At 40.1% G+C, this 23039-nt stretch overlaps 1 protein-coding gene across 4 annotated transcripts; it reads left to right on the top strand.

Annotated features, from left to right (window-relative positions):
• Nucleotides 1-942: 942 nt before the first annotated feature.
• Nucleotides 943-21870, top strand: LOC140714239 (steroidogenic acute regulatory protein-like). Of its 4 annotated transcripts, none has more exons than XM_073025272.1 (7): nucleotides 943-1299; nucleotides 18049-18165; nucleotides 18781-18926; nucleotides 19491-19649; nucleotides 19760-19944; nucleotides 20062-20155; nucleotides 21279-21870. In XM_073025272.1, the coding sequence occupies exons 2-7, from the start codon at nucleotides 18096-18098 to the stop codon at nucleotides 21381-21383; spliced, it is 759 nt and encodes a 252-aa protein (XP_072881373.1). In that variant the 5' UTR covers nucleotides 943-1299; nucleotides 18049-18095; the 3' UTR covers nucleotides 21384-21870. The 4 variants fall into 4 exon arrangements, with proteins under 4 accessions (XP_072881373.1, XP_072881374.1, XP_072881375.1 ...); XM_073025273.1 differs by having other exon boundaries at nucleotides 943-1592; XM_073025274.1 differs by lacking the exon at nucleotides 943-1299 and adding an exon at nucleotides 10558-10610.
• The last annotated feature ends 1169 nt before the right edge of the window (nucleotides 21871-23039 follow it).

Genomic DNA, 23039 nt, shown 5'->3' with positions numbered 1-23039 from the left:
TTTCCTCACATGATTCTTCATCTCCATTTTTCCTTCCTCTGTCTCCCTCCAATAACACTTGACAGATGAATCTCAATCTTTGACAGATGATCATTGCCTACTTTCCCTTTAAAGTCCATCAATCTCCTGCTGAATATTTGTCTCTCTCTGCCAACTCCAGAGACACCTTGAGACCCAAATTGTATACAAAGGTTAATGGCAACTTGCTTTGCCATCAGCTTTTGCATTATCAGCAAATTTGATGGCAATAAAGCATAGAACAATACAGCACCAAATAGGCCGATGTTGAGCTAAATTGTTTAAACTAGCTAATTAAATGTCTAACTAAACTCATCCCTTTGGCCTACACAATGTCCAATTCTTCCATTCTCTGCAAATTCCTGTGCCTAAGGGCCTTTCAAATACCTCTATCATATCTGCCTTCACCACTGTTGTGTATTTAATATTTCAGTGATACTTGGAGTAACATTGTAAATAATTTGTCTGATTAAGCATTCTTTGTTGCTTACATAATTCATTACGGGTTACATGTAAAAGTATTTGAATGACATATGTCATTATGCCTCACTGAAGTAAAAACAAAATGTACATGAGTTATTGCTGGCTCTGTCTTTTACTTTTGGTTAGTTTCTGAAGTTATAAACCATAACAACCACCATGCCTGTATTCCAGGCACCCACCACTCTGTGAAGAGAACCTGCCCTACACATCTCCTTTGAATTTATCCCCTCTCACCTTAAATACATGACCATTTCCTTGGTATTAGATATTTCAACTCTGGGGAAAAAGGTGCCATCTATCGCTCTATCAATGCCTTTTATAATATGTTATGCCCGCAGCCCCCTCCTTTGTGAGAATCGCAAGAGCACTAGTGGGTTGGGTCAAAGGACCCAGGAAATGAGGGAGAGACGTGCAAATTGCCTCGTTCCCCGGCAATGTAAAGTCACGCGACATTGGCCATTGTCTCTTGGAGACACATTTGTGGATTGGGGACTAGGCTACGTGCAAGCCCTCGGGCAAAGTGGGCTGGTTGAGAGAGAGATGCCTCACCCCCAACCTGATTGACATCTACTACCCTGCGAGTCAAGATAAAAGAGGGGCTGTAGAGACGGCCCCTCAGACGCACCAGAAGAAACGCTAGTGATCCCGTAATAGCGGGAAGCCATTTGAAGGAAGCCACGTGCGTTTGGTTCCCTTGCCTGGGAGCCGGTGGCGGGTACCACAGAAACGATTTTCTTGAACTAACAACGGGGAACCAACTCCCCCGACTCAACGGATGGGCCTCATCAAAAGACCCGGGCAAGTTTCTTTTCTCTCTCTCTCCAACAAATGAAAACCCAGCGGTCCCCAAAGGCTGAAGCCTGCAGGAACTGAGTGACTTTTATATTTCCATCGGACAATATATTATCCCCTAGACAAACGATAGAGCTATTTCTTATTGATGATTATTACTATACCCGCGCTTTTAGATTGAGTATTGACGATGTATATTATCTGAATGTTTGTATTAATCTTATTTTTGTGCCCCTTTATAAATAAAGACTTTAAAAAATAGTACCATCAGACTTCAACGGACCTCTCTATCTTTGCTGGTAAGTGACCCAGTTACGGGGTACGTAACAAATATTATACATTTCAATTAGGTCTCCCCATCAGCATCCACTGCTGAGAACACAAGTTTTATTAGAGTTTTATAGACCTGTAACACAATTCCCTGACTCTTAAACTTAAAGGTAAGCATGTGAAAGTTCAAAGAAAATTTATTATCAAACTTCGTATATGTCACCATATACTAGCCTGAGATTCATTTTCTTGTAGGTATTCTCAGTAGAGCATAGACATGCAATAGACTCAATGAAAATAACTACACACAACGATTGAAAAACTGCCAATGTGCAGAAGAAGACAAACTACAATTACAAAAAACTAATAGAAAGTAATACTGAGAATGTGAGTTGTGGAGTCCTTAAAAGTGAGGTTATGAAATCAGTTCTGTGTTGAAGTGAGTGAAGTTATGCATGATGGTTCAGGATCCTGATGGTTGAATGTTAATAACTGTTCCTGAACCTGGTGGTATGGAACATAAGGCTCTTGTATCTCCTTCCCAATAACAGCAGCGAGAAGAGAGCAAGACCTGGGTGGTGGAGGTGCCTGATGATAGATGCTGCTTTCCTGTGGCAGAGCTCCTTGTAGATGTGCTCAATGGTGGGGAAGGCTTTCCCTGTGATGGATTGTGGCATATCCCCTACTCTCTGTAGGCTTTTCTGTCCTTGGACATTGGTATTTCCATACCATTCTTGGTACTCTGTTTCTACAGAAGTTTATCAAAGTTTTAGATGGCATGCCAAATCCTCGTAAACTTCTAAGAAAGAAGAGGCACTTCCGTGCCTTCTTTGTAATCACAGTTATGTGCTGATCACAGGACAGATCCTCTGAAATGATAATGCCAAGGAATTTAAAGTTACTCACCCTATCCAGCTCCAATCCCCTAATGAGGACTGGCTCATGGACCTCTGGTTTCTTCCTCCTTAGTTTTGCTGATGAGGATGTTGTTGTGGCATCTTTCAGTTAGATTTTCAATCTCACCCCCCCCCCCCCCCATATGCAGATTTGTCACCTCTTTTGATCTGGCCAACAACAGTCGTGTCATTGGCAAACTTAAATATGAAATTGGAGCTGTGCTTAGCCTCAATAAAAATAAAGACGAATAGACCAGGGGGCTAAGCATACAGCCTTATTGTGCACCTGTGCTGAGAGAGATTGTGGTGAAGATGTTGCCAATCTGAACTGACTGCGGTCTGCAAGCAAGGAAATTGAAGATTGAACTACACAAAGAGGTATCAAGGCCTAGGTCTTGGAGCTTATTGATTAGTTTTGAGGTAGTGTTAAATACTGAGCTGTAGGTAATGAAGAGCATCCTGATGTATGAATCTTCGTTGTGCAGAGCAGAGTGAAGAGCCAATTAAATGGCATCTGCTGCTGACCTGTTGTGGTGGAAAGCAAATTGGAGCAGGTCCATGTCACTCCTAAGGCAAGAGTTAATATGTTTCATGACAAACCTTTCAAAGCACTTCATCACAGCCGATGTACAGTAAATGTCAATGGCTGCCTTCTCACCCTGTCAACTTGTGCAGCTACTTTCAGGGGTAACAGCTCATGAGGACATAAGTTTAAAGTGAAAGTGAGAGACACAAAATTTAAAGATATGTGGGGGTTTTTTTTACAGAGTGGTGGGTGTCTGGTAGTGGAAGCAGATACAATAGTGATGCTTTAGAGGCTGTTAGACACATGAATATGCAGTCAGAATAGCATTAGTTTAATTTGGCTTCATGTTTAGTGAAGACATAATGGGCCAAAGGGTCTGTTCATGTATTGTATCGTTATATGTTAACTTCCTTATACACTCATTTAGTCACTTTCTCATATTCCTAGAGCTTTATTTTGCTCCCCTATTACTGGAAACATCTGTATGCCCACAGTGTCAAACTATTCAATACCTCAAACATTGTATATAGATTTCGGACTGAGACCCTTCACCTATATATAGTTGAAGGTTTGAAATTGAAGGACCATTTAACTATATATAGTTAAATTAAATATAGTGTAAAAAGAGAAAAAAAATGTGTTCATGGGTTTAACGTCCATTCAGAAATCTGATGTCAGAGGGGAAGCAGCTGTTCCTGAATCATTACGTGTGTTCCTTCAGGCTCCTGTAGATCCTCCCTGATGGTAGCAATGAGAAGAGGGCATGTCCTGGGTAATGGGGATCCTTGGTGATCGATGCCATCTTTTTGAGGCATCATTCCTTGAAGATGTCCTAGGTGCTGAGGAGACTAGTTCTGTTATGGAGCTGACTGAGCTTACAACATCTTACGGATTGTTCGATCTTGTACCCCGCTTGGGGTACTGTACTCAGTTCTGGTCACCTCACTACAGGAAGGATGTGGAAGCCATAGAAATGGTGCAGAGGAGATTTACAAGGTTGTTGCCTTGATTGGGGAGCATGCCTTAAGAGAATAGGTTGAATGAACTCAGCCTTTTTTCCTTGGAGCAATGGAGGATGTGAGGTGACCTGAAAGAGGTGTATAAGATGATGACAGGCATTGATTGTGTGGATAGTCAGAGGCTTTTTTCCCAGGGCTGAAATGGTTGCCACAAGAGGACACAGGTTTAAGGTGCTGGGGAGTAGGTACAGAGGAGATGTCAGGGGTAAGTTTTTTATTCAGAGTGTAGTGAGTGCATGGTATGGGCTGCTGGCAACGGTGGTGGAGGCGGATACGATAGGGTCTTTTAGGAGGCTTTTGGATAGGTACATGGAGCTTAGTAAAATAGAGGGCTATAGGTAAGCCTAGTAATTTCTAAAGTAGGGACATGTTCGGCACAACTTTGTGGGCTGAAGGAACTGCATTGTGCTGTAGGTTTTCGATGTTTCTTGTGCAGTAAACCCCCTGCAGCCAGTACTAGAAGGTGATACAGCCAGTTAGAATGCTCTCCACAGTACCTCTGTAGAAATACGCAAGTACCTTGGGGGACATACCAAATATCCTCAAACCCCTCATGAAATATAGCCACTGCCGTGCCTTCTTTGTAGATGTATCAATACATTGGGGACCAGGATTATTCCTCAGAGATATTAACTCCCAGCTACTTAAAGTTGCTCACCCTTTCCAATTCTGATCTCTTGGTGAGGACTGGTGTGTGTTCCCTTGTCTTACCCTTCTGAAGCCCTTTGGTCTTATTGACATTGAGTTCAAGGTTGTTGCTGCAACACCACTCAACCAGCTGATCTAGCTTGCTCCTGTACACCTTCTCGTCACCAGCAGTCCCTTGAGGCATGATATCAAGACTCAGAAGCCGAGAAACCTTCAACAGAATACTGAATTTGAACCACAATCACCATGAAAATCACCCCCAAGGCAGTCATATTAAACATGCCAGAGCAGTTGCATGCTCCAACTAAATTGCTGGTTCAGTTTCCTGAAAATATGGCAACACAAGTATTTGATAGTAATGTCATTAAATAACAATGCAACTTTAACTTTCTAGTATTGGACATAGTCAACACTTTGTGTTGTTCAAATATTGCTTGAGGCTTATCAGCACAGAACTGAACACTGTCCAAGTTTGATGCATATATACTAAACCTGCCTCATATGGTATCAGATACATAGGACAGACCTCAGCATTTTGGAAATTTCAGGAGCACATGACAAGTTCTTGGGTAGGATTCAACAGAGAATGAGACTACTGGGATTTCTCTCACAGAAAGTTGACTTGGACTCTTAGATGAATGATATTCTTCTATGTTGCAATCATTATTGAGATTGTATGGCTGCTACTGTTCTAGAGGAATGGCCTATGCTTCTCTGTTACTTGGTTACTCACTTTATTTGGTATCAATGGAGGAATGGTGTATGCATTGATCCACAGAGTTACAGGTTGTGAAGGGTCACAATTCTGTTACTTATTTGGCCAAATTGTTCATGGATGACCAACACATTGAACAGAAACTGTCACCAGCTTATTTCTTATTTGGTTTGGTGATTGTTTCAATTCAATGTATCCTTTGTGAAAAGCCGGTTTTCACATTGACCACAAAGTTTTTAACTGTGGTGTGGGTCAATGTCATAAATAGATGTTCTTCCACTCCTCTGGCAAGAATCTGATTGCATCAGTTATTTTATCTGATATCATGCTAATGATATAATCTGAGGCTTTCTAAGACATTGGTCAAATTGCATGTGTATTGTGAGCAGTTTTGGGCCCCATATCTAAGAAAGGATGTGCTGTTATTGGAGAGGGTCCAGAGGAGCACTGAGCTAAGCAAATGTGCAGCCAAGACATAACTGCAATGTTTGCACACACATACCCTTTGTTGCCGTGCAGCTGGAATTTTCTTTTATATAACGTTAATTTAAAATGCCACGCAGTTTTCAGGCTATGTAAAGTTAACTGCTCAGAGCAATAATTGATTGGCACAGCTATAAAAATTAAATTTGAGGGAGTGTTGCAGAGGAGTTCAGAAGAATGATCCCTGAAACAGAAAGGTTAATGTATGAGGAGTGTTTGATAGCTCTGGACCTGTACTCACTGGAGTTTAGAAGAATGTTCCCTGAAACGGAAAGGTTAATGTGTGAGTGTTTGATAGCTCTGGACCTGTACTCACTGGAGTTTAGAAGAATGATCCCTGAAACGGAAAGGTTAATGTATGAGGAGTGTTTGATAGCTCTGGACCTGTACTCACTGGAGTTTAGAAGAATGGGGGGGGGGGGATCTGAATGAAACTTATCGAATGTTGAAAGGCCAAGATAGAGTGGACATGGAGATAATGTTTGCTATAGCAGGTGAGTCTAGGGCCAGAAGGCACACCCTTAGAATAGAGGGGCGTTCCTTTAGAACAGAGATGAGGAGGAATTTCTTTCACCAGAGGGTGGTGAATCTGTGGTATTCATTGCTAGGGACAGCTGTGGAGGCCAAGTAACTGGGTATATTTAAAGAAGAGGTTCATAGGCTCTTGATTAGTAAGGGCATCAAAGGATACTGGGAGAAAGTAGGAGAATAGGTTTGAGAGGGATAGTAAATTAGCCATGATTGAATGGTGGAGCAGACTCAGTGGACCAGATGACCTGATTCTGCTCCAGTATTTTATGGTCTTATCAACACTTATTTCTAGATTTCCATATTTTACATAGAATTTAAGTTATCAAGTTTTTATTATTAGATTTAAACTCATTTTTCTAATGGATCATTAGCTAAATTAGAAACATAACCACCAAAGATAATGTACAAATATCAAAAGTATTAGTATTAATAAAGCCTCTAATTATCTAATTATTATCATAAATAGTTCCCTGTTGTTCCAAGTGGAAACTTTAATTTCTGGCTATTTATGCGGTGTCCTCTGAACTAACTGTATGCCTAATAGCTTTATACCTGTGAGGCGTTTGACCTCAACAGTTCCTTCAGTTTGAGAGCTTTTTGCACCATTCACTGCCTCTTCTGTTTCATAACCCTACATAGTTACTGATTTTCAAATATCAAGGTGCCTAAAACATGGAAACCATCATGAGTTTTGTGAAGTATGGCGAAGCACATGAGGTGTAAGTGTATTTGGCGTTCCCTTGCATTGATGACATTAGAGTCAGTTTCTTAAATGGTAAAAAGAATCATAAAAATCTTGTAAGTATTGTTCTTGAATGAGTTTGAACCTCAACACAATCAAATTTTCACTGATTGTGGAAGCATATTTTCTAAACAGCCTGTTGTTGAGACTACACAACATTTTAACTATTAATTTTGACTGCAAACTTTTTCTTTATGATGCAATTATATTTTAAAACAAACTATTAAAATATAAAACATCTAAACTTAGCAAAAACAAGTCTGGGTTATTGTATAGCTAAGCAGTGTATAAATATTAAGGCTAAACAAAGTTCAGTGATGATTGGCTGGGAAAATCCTGGAAGGCATTACTTGATAAAGGTGTTGCTTGTTATGGGAGCAAACTTCCAGATGGTCCTAGATTTGATTCTGGAATTAATGCCAACTCATTAATGTAATTCGGAGTGGCAGTCCCAATATTCTAAGCTGACCTTGACACCCCCAGAAACATCCATTAGACCAGAGAACACAATAAGCCAAGACCGAGAATTGCAACCTAGTGGGCTTTGCCAGCATGTACAGTGTTCACCTCCTGTGGACAGATGCCCTTGGCTGGATTAGACTGTTGGTTTTCAGATCCAGGGTTTCTGACTCCCCAGAGCCACTGGAAAGGTACGAGAGCGTGCTGTGTTTTGCTGGTTCAGTCTGTGGTTCCTCATCATTTTTTTAATAAATTCTCTTCACACACTTCCTGCATTTCACTTCCATCACCCCAGTGCTTTGTTTTCTATTTTAAATGGAATTTTTAGTTGCCATCTCATCTCTTTTATAAAACACTATCCAAAACTCCACAACACAGCCTCTACCTTGTGTTAATTCTCCCTTGCATGAACCCCACATACTTGTACCATTGAAACACTCTTCAAGGTTCATCTCTTCAACTGAGTTTTTAGTTGTCCCTCCTGAATTGGAGTTTTAACATAATACAGTACAGATATAGGCCCATCAGCCCAATCAGTTCCTGCCAACCACAACGCCTACCCAGCTAGTCCCATTTTACTGTGTGCAGCCCATATCTCTCCAAGTCCTGCCCCTCCATGTACCTATTCAACTGTTTCTTAGATTAACACACTGAAAATGCTGGAGGAATTCCGCAGGCCAGGCAGGACCTGAAGAAGGGTCTCGACCTGAAACGTTGACTAGTTACTCTTCTCCATTGCTGCCGCCTGACTTGCTGAACTCCTCCAGCATTTTGTGTGTGCCGCTTTGCATTTCCAGCATCTGTAAGCTTTCTCATTATGTTATTTACCTGCCTCTACCACTTCCTCTGGCAGCACTTTCCACGTACTCACTACCTTCTGGGTGAAAAAGTTGCCCCTTATGTCCTGTTTAAATCTTTCCCATCTCACTCTAAAGGTATGCTCCCTATTTTAGGATTCCCCTGCTCTGGGTAAAGACTACTACCTTATCTATACCCCTCACAATTTTAAACACTTCTATAAGGTTGCCCCTCATTTTCCTATATTTCAAGGTATTAAACATAGAAACATAGAAAATAGGTGCAGGAGTAGGCCATTCGGCCCTTCGAGCCTGCTCTGCCATTCAGTATGATCATGGCTGATCATCCAACTCAGAACTATTAAGACCTAGCATGGCCACTCTTTCCCTGTAACTCAGGCCCTCTTACCCTGGCAACATCCTTGTAAATCTTTTCTGCACTCTGTCCAGTTTAAGCACATCTTTTCTATAACAGGGTGACCACAGTACTCTAAGTACTGCCTTACCAATCAGATGCAACTGCAACAAGATCCTACTCACCTTCTTGACATGTTATACATGCTTTAGGATGTTGTACACATGAAAACGTACTATCACGCTAAAAGATGCTGAAGATTCTCTGGCCGATGTTTACCTGAATTAGTGCAGCTAAAATTGATATTTCATCATCATCGTTCTGTAGGAAGCTTTCTGTATGCAATTATATTTTATGAAAAAATTGCACACAGTCACTTCACTGCAGAAGTGACTACATAAGTATTTCAATGTCAAGCAGAGGTTCCCAACTTGGGGTCTATGGACCCCTTGGTTACTAGTAAGGCTCTATGGCCTAAAAGAGGTTGGGACCCTTGCAATAAAGGATCTTTGATGGTGTGGACTATAAAAGGCATTTATAAATCAGAGTCTTTCTTCCACTGGTTGGCCTTTAACTAAATTTTTATGTTCTGATTAACACTTAGTATAATTTGGAAAGAGATTAAGTGAAATTTCTCAGAGTACTCTGGAAATCTTTGCACCTCACAGCTCTTTCCTCAGCAACCTAAGTGCATTCAGTCAGATTATACTTTGCATGTTAAAACCATTGATCATACACATCTACAACAGAGAGATTAAACTTTGACATCTTTCCTTTAACATTACTAAACTAATCCTGGTGCTCCACACTCTATTTATGGCTCCATATATAAATCTGCTTAAAGTATGAATGAAGACATTAGCCCATTTCCTGAAATAAGTCAGTGTCCAGAGTCCTTCACTGGCTGGGGGGAAAGAAACACACTGGATTCTGAGAGAGGAAATTTCCAAGCATTTCAAGTAAAAGAAAAATTACCTCCAAATATGTACTGTTAACACAAGCTACAATTAGTGTTGCATTTTAATTATTTAAACATGGCAGATCTTGGAGAGCCCATCATTCATTAATTTCTTATGAAAATCATCTTACCTCTTTCTAAAAGAGATAATCAGTCATTACCCATGATGAAGATCAATAGAGTTAGGTTCTATGTTCTAATGGATTTAATACCTGCATTGCAAATGTATTTGTCTAATCAATAATGGAGGTCTTACAGCTACTCCGTAGCAACTCTTTCGAACACTTGAAAAACATTGTACATTTAATACAAACATGCAATAGGTTATTGTGAAAAACAATAGTTAAATGCTATGTTAGTTAATATTTATTTGTGGATGTGTTGTGTAATAAAGCCAGCATTTTTTGCACTCTGAACAGTGTGTGGTTTCAAAGGGCAGCTGAGAATCAATAATGTTGAGGATTTGAGGTTGGAACAGGGAAGGACAGTTGATTTCCCGCCCAGAGGAGAATTCATGAAACAGATCTTTAGTTTTTAAAAAAGCTGACAATTATATTTTAACACCAGACATTTAATTACTTGAATTTACACCTGCCAGCTTCAGTGAAAGGATTTTTAAATTCAGGTCAATAGTTCAAGTCTTTAAATACTGTTCCCATAACTTCACCACTAAAATTATGACGATGACTCCAAATATCAGAGAGAAAAACACCAGTGGATCATTTTGTCTCACAAGCTTTAAATGTCATGTTTTGCTTTGCTCCTGCTGTCTATTTCTAGCACTTTTTAATATTTATGTAACCTTTATTACATTTCTATGTTTAGCGAATCTGAAATATGTTTTTGAATTGTTGCCAGCAGCTTTTACTGAGTGAAGAAGTTCTTAGCTCCTTGAAAGTAGCTACAGAGGTCGATGAGGTAAGGTTTATGGAATGCTTGCTTTCATTAGTCGAGGCATTGAGTTCAAAAGTCAGGAGGTTATGTTGCGACTTTATAAGACCCTGGTTAGGCCCATCTGGAAAATTGCATCCAGTTCTGATCACTCCACTATAGGAAGGATGTTGAGGCTTTGGAAAGGGTGCCGAAGAGGTTTACCAGCATGCTGCCTGCTATCGTGAGAGGCTGGATAAACTTGGGTTGTTCTTTATGAAGCACCAGAGGCTAAGGGGAGATTTGTTGGAGGTTTATAAGATTATGAGACACATAGATAGACAGGGAGTTTCTCAGCTGAAATGTATAATACCAAAGAGCATGCATTGAAGGTGAGAGTGAGTAGATTCAAGGGGGACATGCGGGGTAAGTTTCTTTACTCAGAGAGACATGGATTCCTGGAATGCGCTGACTGGTATGGTGCTAGAGGCAAAAACATTCGAGGCTTTTAAGAGACGTTTGGATTGGCACATGGATGTAAGGAAGATGGAGGGATACAGACTTTGTGTAGTAGAAGGGATTAGTTTTTGGGTGTTTTTGATTTGCTTTTTAGCTGGTTTGGGGGCGAATGGCCTATTCTTTTGCAGTACTGTTCTATGTTCTAAGCATCACTGTGTAACAGAACAGACTATATGTGTATGAGCAGCTACTTGTTCAATGTATGGATCAGGAATTAATCTATTGTTTGCTGTAATTTATTGGTTTAGGCACAAAAGACCTCTGAGTTTGTCCAGCAACATACACGAAATGCTGGTGGAACGCAGCAGGTTAGGCAGCATCTATAGGAAGAAGTACAGTCAATGTTTCGGGCCAAGACCCTTCGTCAGGACTCAAAGTACTGAGTTTGTCCCTCTTCTTAGCAGCTGTTGGACCGGAGCCCAATTTGGGGCTGAGATGAATTTCCATCCATGTGTACATGTCAATATCAAGAGCACCTTCATGATATCCTGTGCCACTCCTGCAGCATGCCTGTTGAAATATACATCATTCCTTTGCTGCCTTTGGACTTAACCAATGTAACGCATTTTTGAAATAAAAACCGCTGGATATCACAGAACCCTGAAGTTCTGACGAAATGTTGATCGAGCCTGACTTATCTGCTCAGGGTTTCCAGCAATTTGTGCTTTATATCTCTGAACTACTGGCCTGTTTTCTGTTCTCCATGAACTTGTGTATCAAAAGTACTGTTTCCTAGGACTAGAGGGACAGAGATATAGGGTGAGGTTAACCAGATTAAGTCTTTATCCTTTGTAGCATAGGAGAATGGGGGGCAACCTTAAAGATAACTTCATAATTATAAGGGGTATAGATAAGGTGAATAGTAAGAGTCATTTCTCCAGGGTATGGGAATCCAAAACTAGTGGGTATAGATTTAGAGTGAGAAGCGATAGATTTAAAAAGGACGTGAAAGGCCACTTATTCACACAGGGGATGCTGAGTATATAGAATGAGTTGCCAGAGGAAGTAAATAGTTGAGGCAGGTACAATAGTGAGATTTAAACAGCTCTTAGACACAGGTACATGAAGGAGAGAGGCTTAAAGGGATATGGGTGGAACACAGTAAAGTAGGACTAGCTGGGAGGGATGGTCTGGCTGGGCCAAAAAGTCTGTATCCATGTTGTATTGCTCTATACATTTATGCTGTACTGATTCACCTACCACTTTTGTACCTGCAGTTCCTCTGAAATAATGAAAACCTGAAAAAGTTTAAAATACTCATGGTCATCAAATGCTTTTAAGGAACTCCCCCCACATCCCTATCTATGTTAAGCTGCCCCAAGCCCACAATCCACGTTATTTGCACCCTCAATTTTAATTGCTCCGACATTAAGAAAATATAATACAGCTGCTGAGGTGAGAATCATTAGAATTTTCAGTATAAAAATCTGCATCTTGACAACTCTTGCCCCTCTCAAGATGTTCTCTTATTACTTCATTATGTCACGTTATTCACATGTTCTACTGGTCTGTTGTCACTAGTACAACCTTCTATGTGGTGGTGAGCTGGGGCAATGGCATCAACACGGGTGATGCCAACAGGCTCAATAAACTGATTAGAAAGGCTGGCTCTGTTATAGGAGTCAAACTGGACACACTGGAGGCTGGTAGAACAAAGGACCCTACGGAAAATCCCGGCAATTCTGGACAGTGGTTCTCACCCTCTGCATGCCAGCTTGGATGAACAGAGGAGCACTTTTAGTAATATACTAAGACAACCGCACTGCTCCAAAGTGTACCATATGAGGTAATTCTTACCCTCGGCCATTAGGCTCTATATGAGTCAACCTATAGCCGGGGAAATGATGATACCCTCCTGTTAGACTGTTTGAGTTAACAGTTTTTATTCTTTCTTACTTCTCTTTTAATATTTGTATATCTGTGCACTTGTAATGCTACTGTGATACTGAAATTTCCTTTAGTATCAATAAAATATGTATGTATCTATCTATGTCATTGACTGTAAAGCTCTTTGGGATACCTTGAGATCCTGAATTGTGATTAGATTCTGGTTAACTGAATGAGTATTTTCTCGTGTGATTTAAAAAAAATATTTATGTAAACCCCTTGTGTAATTCCTTGAAGATTACAAGTATTTTATGAAGTTAAGTTATTACTAATTTAGGCATGAGCAGATCAGAATAAAACATTGACATAAAAACATCGGCATCTGTGTCACCCCCTAGTGGTTAGCTCAAGATATTACAGCGATTGACATCAAAAGTAGAGACATGTAGATACTATTCAGCCAGATTAACAATGACAAAATGAATAAATGAATAAATAAATCCCAGAGAGACATAATCTTATTGCTTTATTAAAATGTCTTTAGATTTAACCCTCCAGAATTGATATTTAACTTGTGAATTAAAGAGTAATCTTCAGGTTACCACTGTGAAAATCAGAATCAGATTTAATATGTCGTGAAACTTGTTAACTTTATGGCAGCAGTATAATGAAGTACTTTGTTAAATAAAGATAGATAAAAATAACTGTTACATTAAGTATATATATGTCTATTAAATAGTTAAGTTAAAATAAGTAGAGCAAAAAAAAACAGAAATAAAAAAAGTAATGAGGTCGTGTTTGTGGGTTCGATGTCCATTTAGAAATCAGATGTCAGAAGGGAAGAAGCTGTTCCTGAATCGCTGAGTGTGTGCCTTCAGACTTCTGTACTTCCTTCCCGATGGTAACAGCGTGACGAGGGCATGTTCTGGGTGCTGGGGATCCTTAATGATGGATGCTACCCGGCTATGCACCCCTCCTTGAAGATGTCTTGGATACTACAGAGGCTGGTGCCATGATAGAGCTGAGTAATTTTACAAGTTTCTTCAATTTATTTCAACCTTGTGCCGTAGCACCCCCCCACCCCCATACCTGGGATGATGCAGGCTGTCTGAAAGCTCTCCACCACAGTGCATTTGCAGAAGTTTTTGACTGTTTTAGTTGACAAACCAAATCTCCTCAAACTCCTAATGAGAGATAGACACTGTCTTGCCTTCTTTAAAGCTGCATTGATATGTTGCGTCCAGGTCAGGTCCACAGAGATATTGATACCCAGGAACTTGAAACTGCTCACTCTCTCCACTTCCGATCCCTCTACGAGGATTGGTATGTGTTCCCTTGTCTTACCCTTCCTGAAGTCCACAATCAGCTTTTTGGTCTTGCTGACGTTGTGTGCAAGTTTGTTGCTGCGACACCACTCCACTAGTTGGCATACCTCACTCCTATACACCCGCTCATCTCCATCTGAAATTCTGCCAACAATGATTGTATCATCAGCAAATTCATAGATGCCATTTGAACTGTGCCTAGCCACACAGTCATGGGTGTAGAGAGAGTAGAGCAGTGGGTTAACCACACATCCCTGTGAAGTGCCAGTGTAAATTGTCAGCGAGGTGGGGATGTTATTTCATCAGATTGTACACAGATTGCGGTCTTCTAGTTAGGAAGTCGAAGATCCAGTTGCAGAGGGAGGTACAGAGACCTAGGTTCTGTAGCTTTTCGATCAGAACTGTAGGAGTGGTGGTGTTAAATCTTGAGTTAGTCAATAAACAGCATCCTGACATAGGTATTGTCCAGGTGATCCAAGGCTGCATTGAGATCATATCTGCTGTTGACCTGTTGTGGTGATATGCAAATGGCAGTGGGTCCAGGTCCTTCCTCAGACAGGAGTTGACTCTAGCCATGACCAACCTTTCAAAGCATTTCATCACCGTAGGTCTGATTGCTACTGGACGATATCAGAGAGGCAGCTCATACGGTTCTTCTTGGGCATTGGTATACGTAATTGTTGCCCTTTTGAAACAGGTGGGAACTTGCTACAGTAGTAGTGAGAGACTGAAAATATAGAATCTCAGATGAAGGTGAGAGGGTGTACAGGAGCGAGATATACCATCTAGATGAGTGGTGCTGCAGAAACAACTTGGCACTCAATGTCAGTAAAATGAAACAGCTGATTGTGGACTTCAGGAAGGATAAGGGAACACAAACCAATCCACACAGAGCAATCAGAAGTGGAGAGGGAGAGCAATTTCGAGTTCCTGGGTGTCAAGGTCTCTGAGGACCTAACCTGATCCCAACACATCGATGCAGCAATAAAGACAAGACAGCAGCTATATTTCATTAGGAGTTTGAAGAGATTTTGTTTGTCACTAAAACACTCAAACTTATATAGATGTACCACGGAGAGCATTCTGACAGGCTGCATCACTGTCTACTATGGGGTGGGGCTTCTGCACAAGACCGAAAGAAGCTGCAGAAAGTTGTAAAATTAGTCAGCTCCATCTTGGGTTCTAGCCTCCACAGCATCCAAGACATCTTCAAGGTGTAGTGCCTAAAAAAGACAATGTCCCTTATCGGGGACCCCCATCACCCAGGGCATGCCCTTTTCTCCATGTTACAATCAGGAAGGAGGTACAGAAGCCTGAAGGCACACACTCTGTGATTCAGGAACAGCTTTTTCCTCTCTGCCATCCAATTCCTAAATGGGCGTTGATTCCATGAACACTACCTCACTTTTTAAAATATATATTATTTCTGTTTTTGCACTATTTTTAATCTATTCAACACACACACACTACATATATATATTTACTATAATTGATTCACTTATCTTTTTCTTTCTATGTTATCATGTATTGCATTGAACTGCTGCTGCTCAGTTAACAAATTTCACGACACTTGCTGGTGTTTATAAGCCTGATTCTGATTCTGAAAATGTCTTTGAATACTCCCACTAGTTGGTTGGCACAGATTTTCAGAGCCTTACCAAGTACTCTATTGGGCACTGCTGCCTTGCAAGGGTTCACCCTCTTGAATGAAAGCTTGACGTTGGCCTCCAAGACAGATATAGATAAGCAATTAAAAATTCAGTCTCTTTGAAATTTTGTTTTAAATATAGTGCATATTGGAAGAGAAAGGCACCAAAAAGGCAACTCAAATTTCGAGCATTATGAAACAATGTTTTAAAATGAATCACACAAGAAAATGTTAATTTAATTAACTGCCCAATTAGGCATCATACTGTGAAATGGGACTTGGGGCAATGCTGATGGAAACACAAATGTGTGATGGTTGAAAACACAATAACATCTATTGAAACTCTAGGGAATGATCCATCTAGAGTTGGTCATCCTAGAGTTGACCAACAGCAACATACACAAAATGCTGGAGGAACTCAGCAGGCCAGGCCAGAAAAAAAGTACAGTCGACGTTTTGGGCTGAAACCTTCAGCAGGACAGGAGAAAAATAGGCTGAGGAGTAGATTTGAAAGGTGGAAGGAGGGGAGAGAGAAACACCAGGGGAAAGCTGAAACTTGGAGGGGTGAGGGATGAAGCAAAGAGCTAGGAAGTTGATTGGTGAAAGAGACAGAAGGCCATGGAAGAAAGAAGAAATGGGAGGGGGGGGGAGGAGCACCAGAGTGAGGTGATAGGCGGGCAAGGAGATACCATGAGAGAGGGGCATGGTGAAAGTGGGGGAGGGTCATTGTGGAGGCATTATTGGAATTTGGAGAAATCGATGTTCATGCCATCAGGTTGGAGGCTACCCAAACGGTATATAAGGTGTTGTTCCTCCAACCTTAGTGTGGTTTTATCCTGACAATGGAGAAGGTCATGGATAGACATATCGGGTAGCCTCCAACTCAATAGCCTGAACATTGACTTCTCAAACTTCGGGTAATGCCTCCACCAACCCCCCCCCCCCCCCCTTCACCATTTCCCATCCCCTTGTTCCTCTCTTATGTTATCTCTTTGCCCGCCCATCACCTCCTGATGCACCATCAATAACTCACGCTGAGACGTAGGAAGCGAGGTATCGGCTTTTATTGACTGGAAGAATAAACAACACTACATCCTGGGGAATGAGGCAGGGCAACAGGCCTCAGTCGCCTCTACACAGGGGTCTGTGGGAGGAGCCACAGGAGCAGTCCAGACAGGCATATGTAGTTCACCACACCTCCCTCTGGTGCTCCTCCCACATCCCCATTTTTTCTTTCTTCCATGGCCTTCTGTCTCTTTCACCAATCGATTTCCTAGCTCTTTGCTTCATCCCACCCCTCCAAGTTTCACCTATTGCCTGGCATTTCTCTCTCCCTCCCCCACCTTTCAAATTTACTCCTCCATCTTTTTTCCCCCAGTCCTGCCAAATGGTCTCGGCCTGAAATGCCGTCTGTACTTTTTTTTCCATAGATGCTGCCTGACCTGTTGAGTTCCTCTAGCATTTTGTGTGTGATGCTCGGATTTCCAGTGTCTGCGGATTTTCTCTTGTTTATGATTTGACCAACAGGAAGTTTCCAGCATGTTTTATTTCTATTGCCAGGCAGGATGACATGTAATTTAAACATCTATGAACAAGAACATTTGAGTAGGTTGCTGAAAAGTTTGGCATCGGTCTCTTCCAATGTCAATGAAACAAAATGAAAAGTCGTACATCCAACAGAGAATAATTTTTTGTTACGCAGATCTCTGCATTGTACGAAACCTATCACAAAATCACCTGCGTAAAACTTCACTCAGTACTCCATCTGTCGTCCTTGAAGGCTGTATTCAGCTGGTGAGTAATTATCCACACATTCTTATCAGAAATTCTGGCCTTCATACAGTAAGTATAAAAGTGGAACAACACTACAAATGAACCACAAGCTCAGAACAGAGCAGAAAGTTGCACAAAAACCATGTTACCAGCAGTATTCAAATTATGCTGTGGCATCTCATATCAGCATTTCAGGACCATGACAGGTAGAGACTTGCAATTTGTTTCCAATCTGCTTTCTTACACTAGAAACATAAAACAGCAAATAATTTTAATTCAGCAATGTAGTAAAGCTGTTATTCTGTAGTTAAGAGGGCTATATGGAACACACTTCATAAAATGGAGGACTCTTTAGGAACTAACCTGCCCATTTTCAATTTCCTTTCTCTTGCAGGATTGAAGAAAACTGCAGTGGTTACAATAGCCCGGGAACTGAGAAGAATGAAAACAGAAGAAAAAGTTCTGCCAAGCATGATTAATACGCTATCTCAGAAAGAAAACTTCCACGAAGGTTTGCATCTATTTTGGTACGCAGTTTATATATTGCTGAGGTATTAACACAAGACTATATTTACTATTAGGTGTAACACGCACTTTGCTATTCCTGCCTTTCAGTGGTATATAACTTAATGACAACTGAAATAGCTCATCTTCATTTGAACAATATAGAAGGCTATCTTTTTTAGCATTTCTTAACCGGTGAAGGGATACATTTGACCAGATCACATGATTGCATAGTTATTAAAAAACTCCTATTTAATGAGATGATATATTTTTGTTGAGCGAGTGTATTAAAGGAAAAGGAACCAAAGCAAGTAGATAGTGCAATATTAGAGAATACAATGAGTAGCTGAAGAAAGCTTAGGGAATTGAATGACCTAACCCTGTTCCTTTGAAAATGCAGTCTCAAATGAAGGCAAGATCAGATTCTTATCTCTCTATAGCTCACTTGTCAGAGACAACCATACACCATAGAATATGCACTGTATAGCTATAGCTGCTGAAGAAATATTTCCCAAATAAGACAGTACTTAATAAAATAGAAAGGCATTGAGAAGGGAAAGGGCAATGAATTAATATAATCATGCCAATTCACTTCTCTATACGATATTTCATTTTATCACAGCTATGAGGGTAGAAGATGAAAAGCGGAAAATAAATAGCACTTCGAACACAGAAGAATTGTCGTATGTTAAGCAAGGGGAAGAAGCTTTACTAAAAGCACGAGAGATCTTAAAACAGGAGACTGGATGGACAACAGAAATCAAAATGGTAATCTTTTTATTGATGGATCTTGGAAATGAGCATTAGAAGGAATCTGACGTCACTGGAACGACTGAATCTGTTGTACATCAAAATAAGTTGCTGAGTTTGCCAAGCCTCCAAAGAGGAGTGTGTAAGACATTTTGCTTGGTCTTAAGTGCTCACTTTTTTCTGGTAGCAGTGCACTGGTTTTAATTTAACTCCTTGGGTAAGCCTAAGTTCATTTTTGATAGTAAAAGAAGAAAGCCATAGGGAAGGGAAAGGACTCTGAATTAGCAGAAACTACTCTTATTATAACTATTTATGAAATTGGTCCAGTGATGGATAAAAGCCGTCTGGGATCACTTTGACTATTTCCTATATGCATTTATGTGTGAAAATGTCAGCGGTCAAGATCAAGGCCACTGCTAATGCTTCCTAGGTTGACTTATTTGCCCATGTTTGACATAGGCTCAATAATGAAGAATGGCAAATTGGGTAGAATGTTGGATAAAAATGATATCAAGAGGTTAAAAGGGATGAAATTGTGAATGGCAACCATTTAGAAACAGTTACCTGTGTTTTGTTTTGCAGAAGAATGGTGATAATGTTGCAAGCAAGTTTCTACCTGCAACTGGAAAGGTTTTCAAGTTGGAGGTGGTATTGAATGCAACTGTGGAACGTGTGTATTCGGAACTTCATGAAAAAGTGGATCAAATGAGCTCATGGAATCCAAGTGTTAAGCATATACAAGTAAATTGTCTCTGCTATGTTACCTCACTTTATTGTATTGAAATCATGTAGGATTGCTTGCCCTCAAAAAAAATGTTGCCTAATGTTTCTTAACATTAACGTTTTTTTAGATCCTTCAAAAAATTGGTGATAAAACCATAGTAACTCATGAAATCATGGGAGAGACAGCTGGAAACATCATCGGGCAGAGAGACTTTGTGAGTGTAAGATACTGCAGGAAAGAAGGATTATGTTGTTATTTGGCTGGAATAGCTACAAAATCCAAGTTGATGCCACCACAGAAAGGCTTCACTAGGTATGGATTAATAGCAGTTATTGACAAGCTGTTATTAATAGCAGCTATTGACAAGATCTATTGCAAATTAGTGAATACATGAAACATCGATTTCTAAGATATGTTTTCTAACAACAGAGCTGAAATTGGACCATCCTGTATAATATTAAGTCCTGTGAGCAACAACAAGAAAAAGACCCAATTTACTTGGCTTCTCAGCATGGACCTTAAGGTTAGTTTGCGGCTTTACCTGTGCTTCTTCCTTCCGGTTTGACTCTCAAGTTTTTCTTGTCATATGTAATAGCATTGTCATGATACCTCCCCCAAGTGTCTAATCTTGCTACATAGCTCAAATGGTTAAAAAAAAAACCTATCCCACATTCTGGCTGGGCTGTACTTTTCAGAAGATTGTAGGAACTGTATTCATAATTTTCCAATCACCAACACAAGTTAGTATGGAATAAGTGTTTTAATAGATTTCACCCAGTGTTAGTACACCATGGTGGTCTCAGATCCCAGGGAACAGCAAATACAGTTGCTGTCTCACATCTCCAGTACAAGGTTTGATCCTGATCTTCAATGTAGCCTACGTTTGCATGTCCTTCCTCTGACCATATGGATTTCCCCAGATGCTTCAGATTCCTCCCACATCCTTTAGATGTCCAGATTGCTGGGTTAATTGTCTCTACTCTGTTACCCCTAGTATGTAGGTGAGTGATAGAACCCATGAGTAGCAGATGAGAACGTAGGGAGAAAATGATTAATGTTAAATTGGGTGCTTAATGGTCAGCATAGACTTGTTGGGCCAAAGGGTTTGTTTCCACTCTTTAGATCTGACTCCGTCTACGGTACATGTAACTCTCCAGTGATTGTGGTCACTAAACCAGTGCAGAACTTTACACATAATTTACACTGGCCCAGGGCAAAGAACAGATACCGGTTACAAATCTGGGATGAATTAGCAACCAAGTCAAACAAAATACTCTGGGATCATCCTGATTTATTTGGCTTGTTATCACATTAACAATCAATTTAACTACACTGCATACGTTTGATATGGAACTCATCACAAGGAGTAGTTACGTCACATAGTAAGGATTAATTTAATTGGCTAGCTAAGCACATGTGGAAGAAAGGAAGTGATAGATGGAATTAAAGTTAGTAAAATCAAGAGGTCCCTGTAGAGCATTAATTCTTGAGTTGACTGGGCTTCTGTGGCAATACATCCTCTGCAAGTTTATGTAATTTACTTCACAACTGTTATTTCTCTTATTTCTACTATTAAGTCAACTAGTTTCACATAGATAATGTAACTCCAGAGCTCATTCCTTAAACTTTTTGATGTCTTTTTACAGGGCTGGCTTCCAAAAGCTCTTATCAACCAAGTTCTGTCACGGGCACAAGTGGATTTCGCAAAACACTTACACTTGCAGCTCTCTGCCAATTCGACATCCAGCTGAACTTGTTAGGAGGAACAAGTATAATTAGAAATGGAATCACAAGGGACCACCATACAGCTGTTTGTTGCAACTTAACAGTCGACCAAAGAAATCATATAGCAATGAATTGCAGCTTTGATACTGGATACTATATTTGCAAATTATTTCAAGTTCAGGCTTGTAAAGTGAGAGACAATACTTTGTGAAACTTATTTGTGATGCGTACAACATATCCATTCCATAGCACATTGAAAATATTCATTTCAATAACTGCGCTAGGATGTCAGAATCTGCAATTATCACTTAGAATTTAAGTGAAACAGCTTCTGACAACTGACAGTAAATGAAAGAGAATTAATACAGATCTTGGAATGGTAATGAGATTTGCTGCTGGTTTTATGATCATGTTAACTTATTTCTGATTACTTGAAAGATTTATCAGAAAACTGTATCAATATATAAGATTTTTATTTGTTCAACTATATTAAAAGTTTTCTGGCAATGTTTATTTTACAATATTAACTGAGCTTTAAAATAGTGAAAAACTGGGAGAAGATGGTGTATCATTCCTTGGGATGCAGAATTTACTGATGGTTTGTAACCCAATGAAAATCAACTCAGTGAGCATGAATACAGCTTGATTGTCCACATCCAATTAAGTGCTTTTTGAGTCTCAGTCAACTCTTATTGTCTCTTCAAGCATTCCTTCAGGAGAAAGCTGCCCCAGCTAGTGTTCTTTTTTTTTTGTAAATCTTTGGTTGCTGTTGAAATTTTGTTGACTAGTGAGCTATCTAGGACCGCTGGCTTGCATTGTGGTGGTGGTCCTACAGGCATTTTTGTAGGGAGTAACTTGGAGAACTTCCAGTGCACATGTTGCCCTTATCCTTCAAAGTAGTAGAGGCTACATTTGGAAGATGCTGACTTAATAGCCTTGGTGTCTTTCTAAATGCATTTAAAAAATAAAACAGCTCGGTATGCCAGTAATAGAAGAGTAAGTGAGATACTAATCATACATTTTTCCCCCAAATGATGGATTGTTGGGATACGTTTCTAATACCTTGATGTCAACTAAGATCTCCTTCATCTACCGCCACATTACATAATTCAGCCCAAGCTTTAGTTCATCTATTGAAATTTTCATTGATTCCTATTGTCCCTCTACAGTTTTATTTTGATGTATTCCTAACTGAACTTCACATTCTATCAGTTGTAATCTTAAAATTTCAGTCTCAGTTTTCCCCTTCTTATCTCTCCAATTTATTATAACTCTAATCCCATAGTACCTGCCTTCCTGATGTTTTGGATTTTTGATTAATCTTAAATTTAAGGTCTTCACCATTATATACATGTCACAATCTTCCCAAATTAGAACACTCCCAGAGCTTAGGTTTAAGGTCCAAATAGAAACCAGGCTGGTATCTGGGAATGTCCAAAACCACATAAATGACTTTGCAGGGGAATCCATGGTGGAAAATTTCATCATAATCTTCCTTTCAGCTCAATGTGAGAAAAGCAATAAATAAATCCTGATGGTGTTCAGAGGAGGTAACCTAGCCACTCTCAGCACCAATTTTAACTGACAATACCTGCACCCAAAGTACATCTGATGCACATCAGAATCAATAGTGTGGGGCCATTTTTAGGTATTGTTGGCAGAAATTCTTAGAGCCAGATGAT

The sequence above is a fragment of the Hemitrygon akajei genome, chromosome 21 (assembly GCF_048418815.1).
Source record: "Hemitrygon akajei chromosome 21, sHemAka1.3, whole genome shotgun sequence".
Taxonomy (NCBI): Eukaryota; Metazoa; Chordata; class Chondrichthyes; order Myliobatiformes; family Dasyatidae; genus Hemitrygon; species Hemitrygon akajei.
Note: the sequence above shows the minus strand (reverse complement) of the source record. Positions and strands in the feature narration are given on the sequence as shown.

What these genes read in the sequence shown, in the direction of transcription:
- LOC140714239 (XM_073025271.1), top strand. Translation starts at nt 17,797, where the DNA reads ATGTTACCAGCAGTATTCAAATTATGCTGTGGCATCTCATATCAGCAT. An exon ending in CAAGTGTTAAGCATATACAA is followed by an intron (nt 19,650 to 19,759) that starts GTAAATTGTCTC and finishes ACGTTTTTTTAG; the next exon opens with ATCCTTCAAAAAATTGGTGA. An exon ending in CCACAGAAAGGCTTCACTAG is followed by an intron (nt 19,945 to 20,061) that starts GTATGGATTAAT and finishes TTCTAACAACAG; the next exon opens with AGCTGAAATTGGACCATCCT.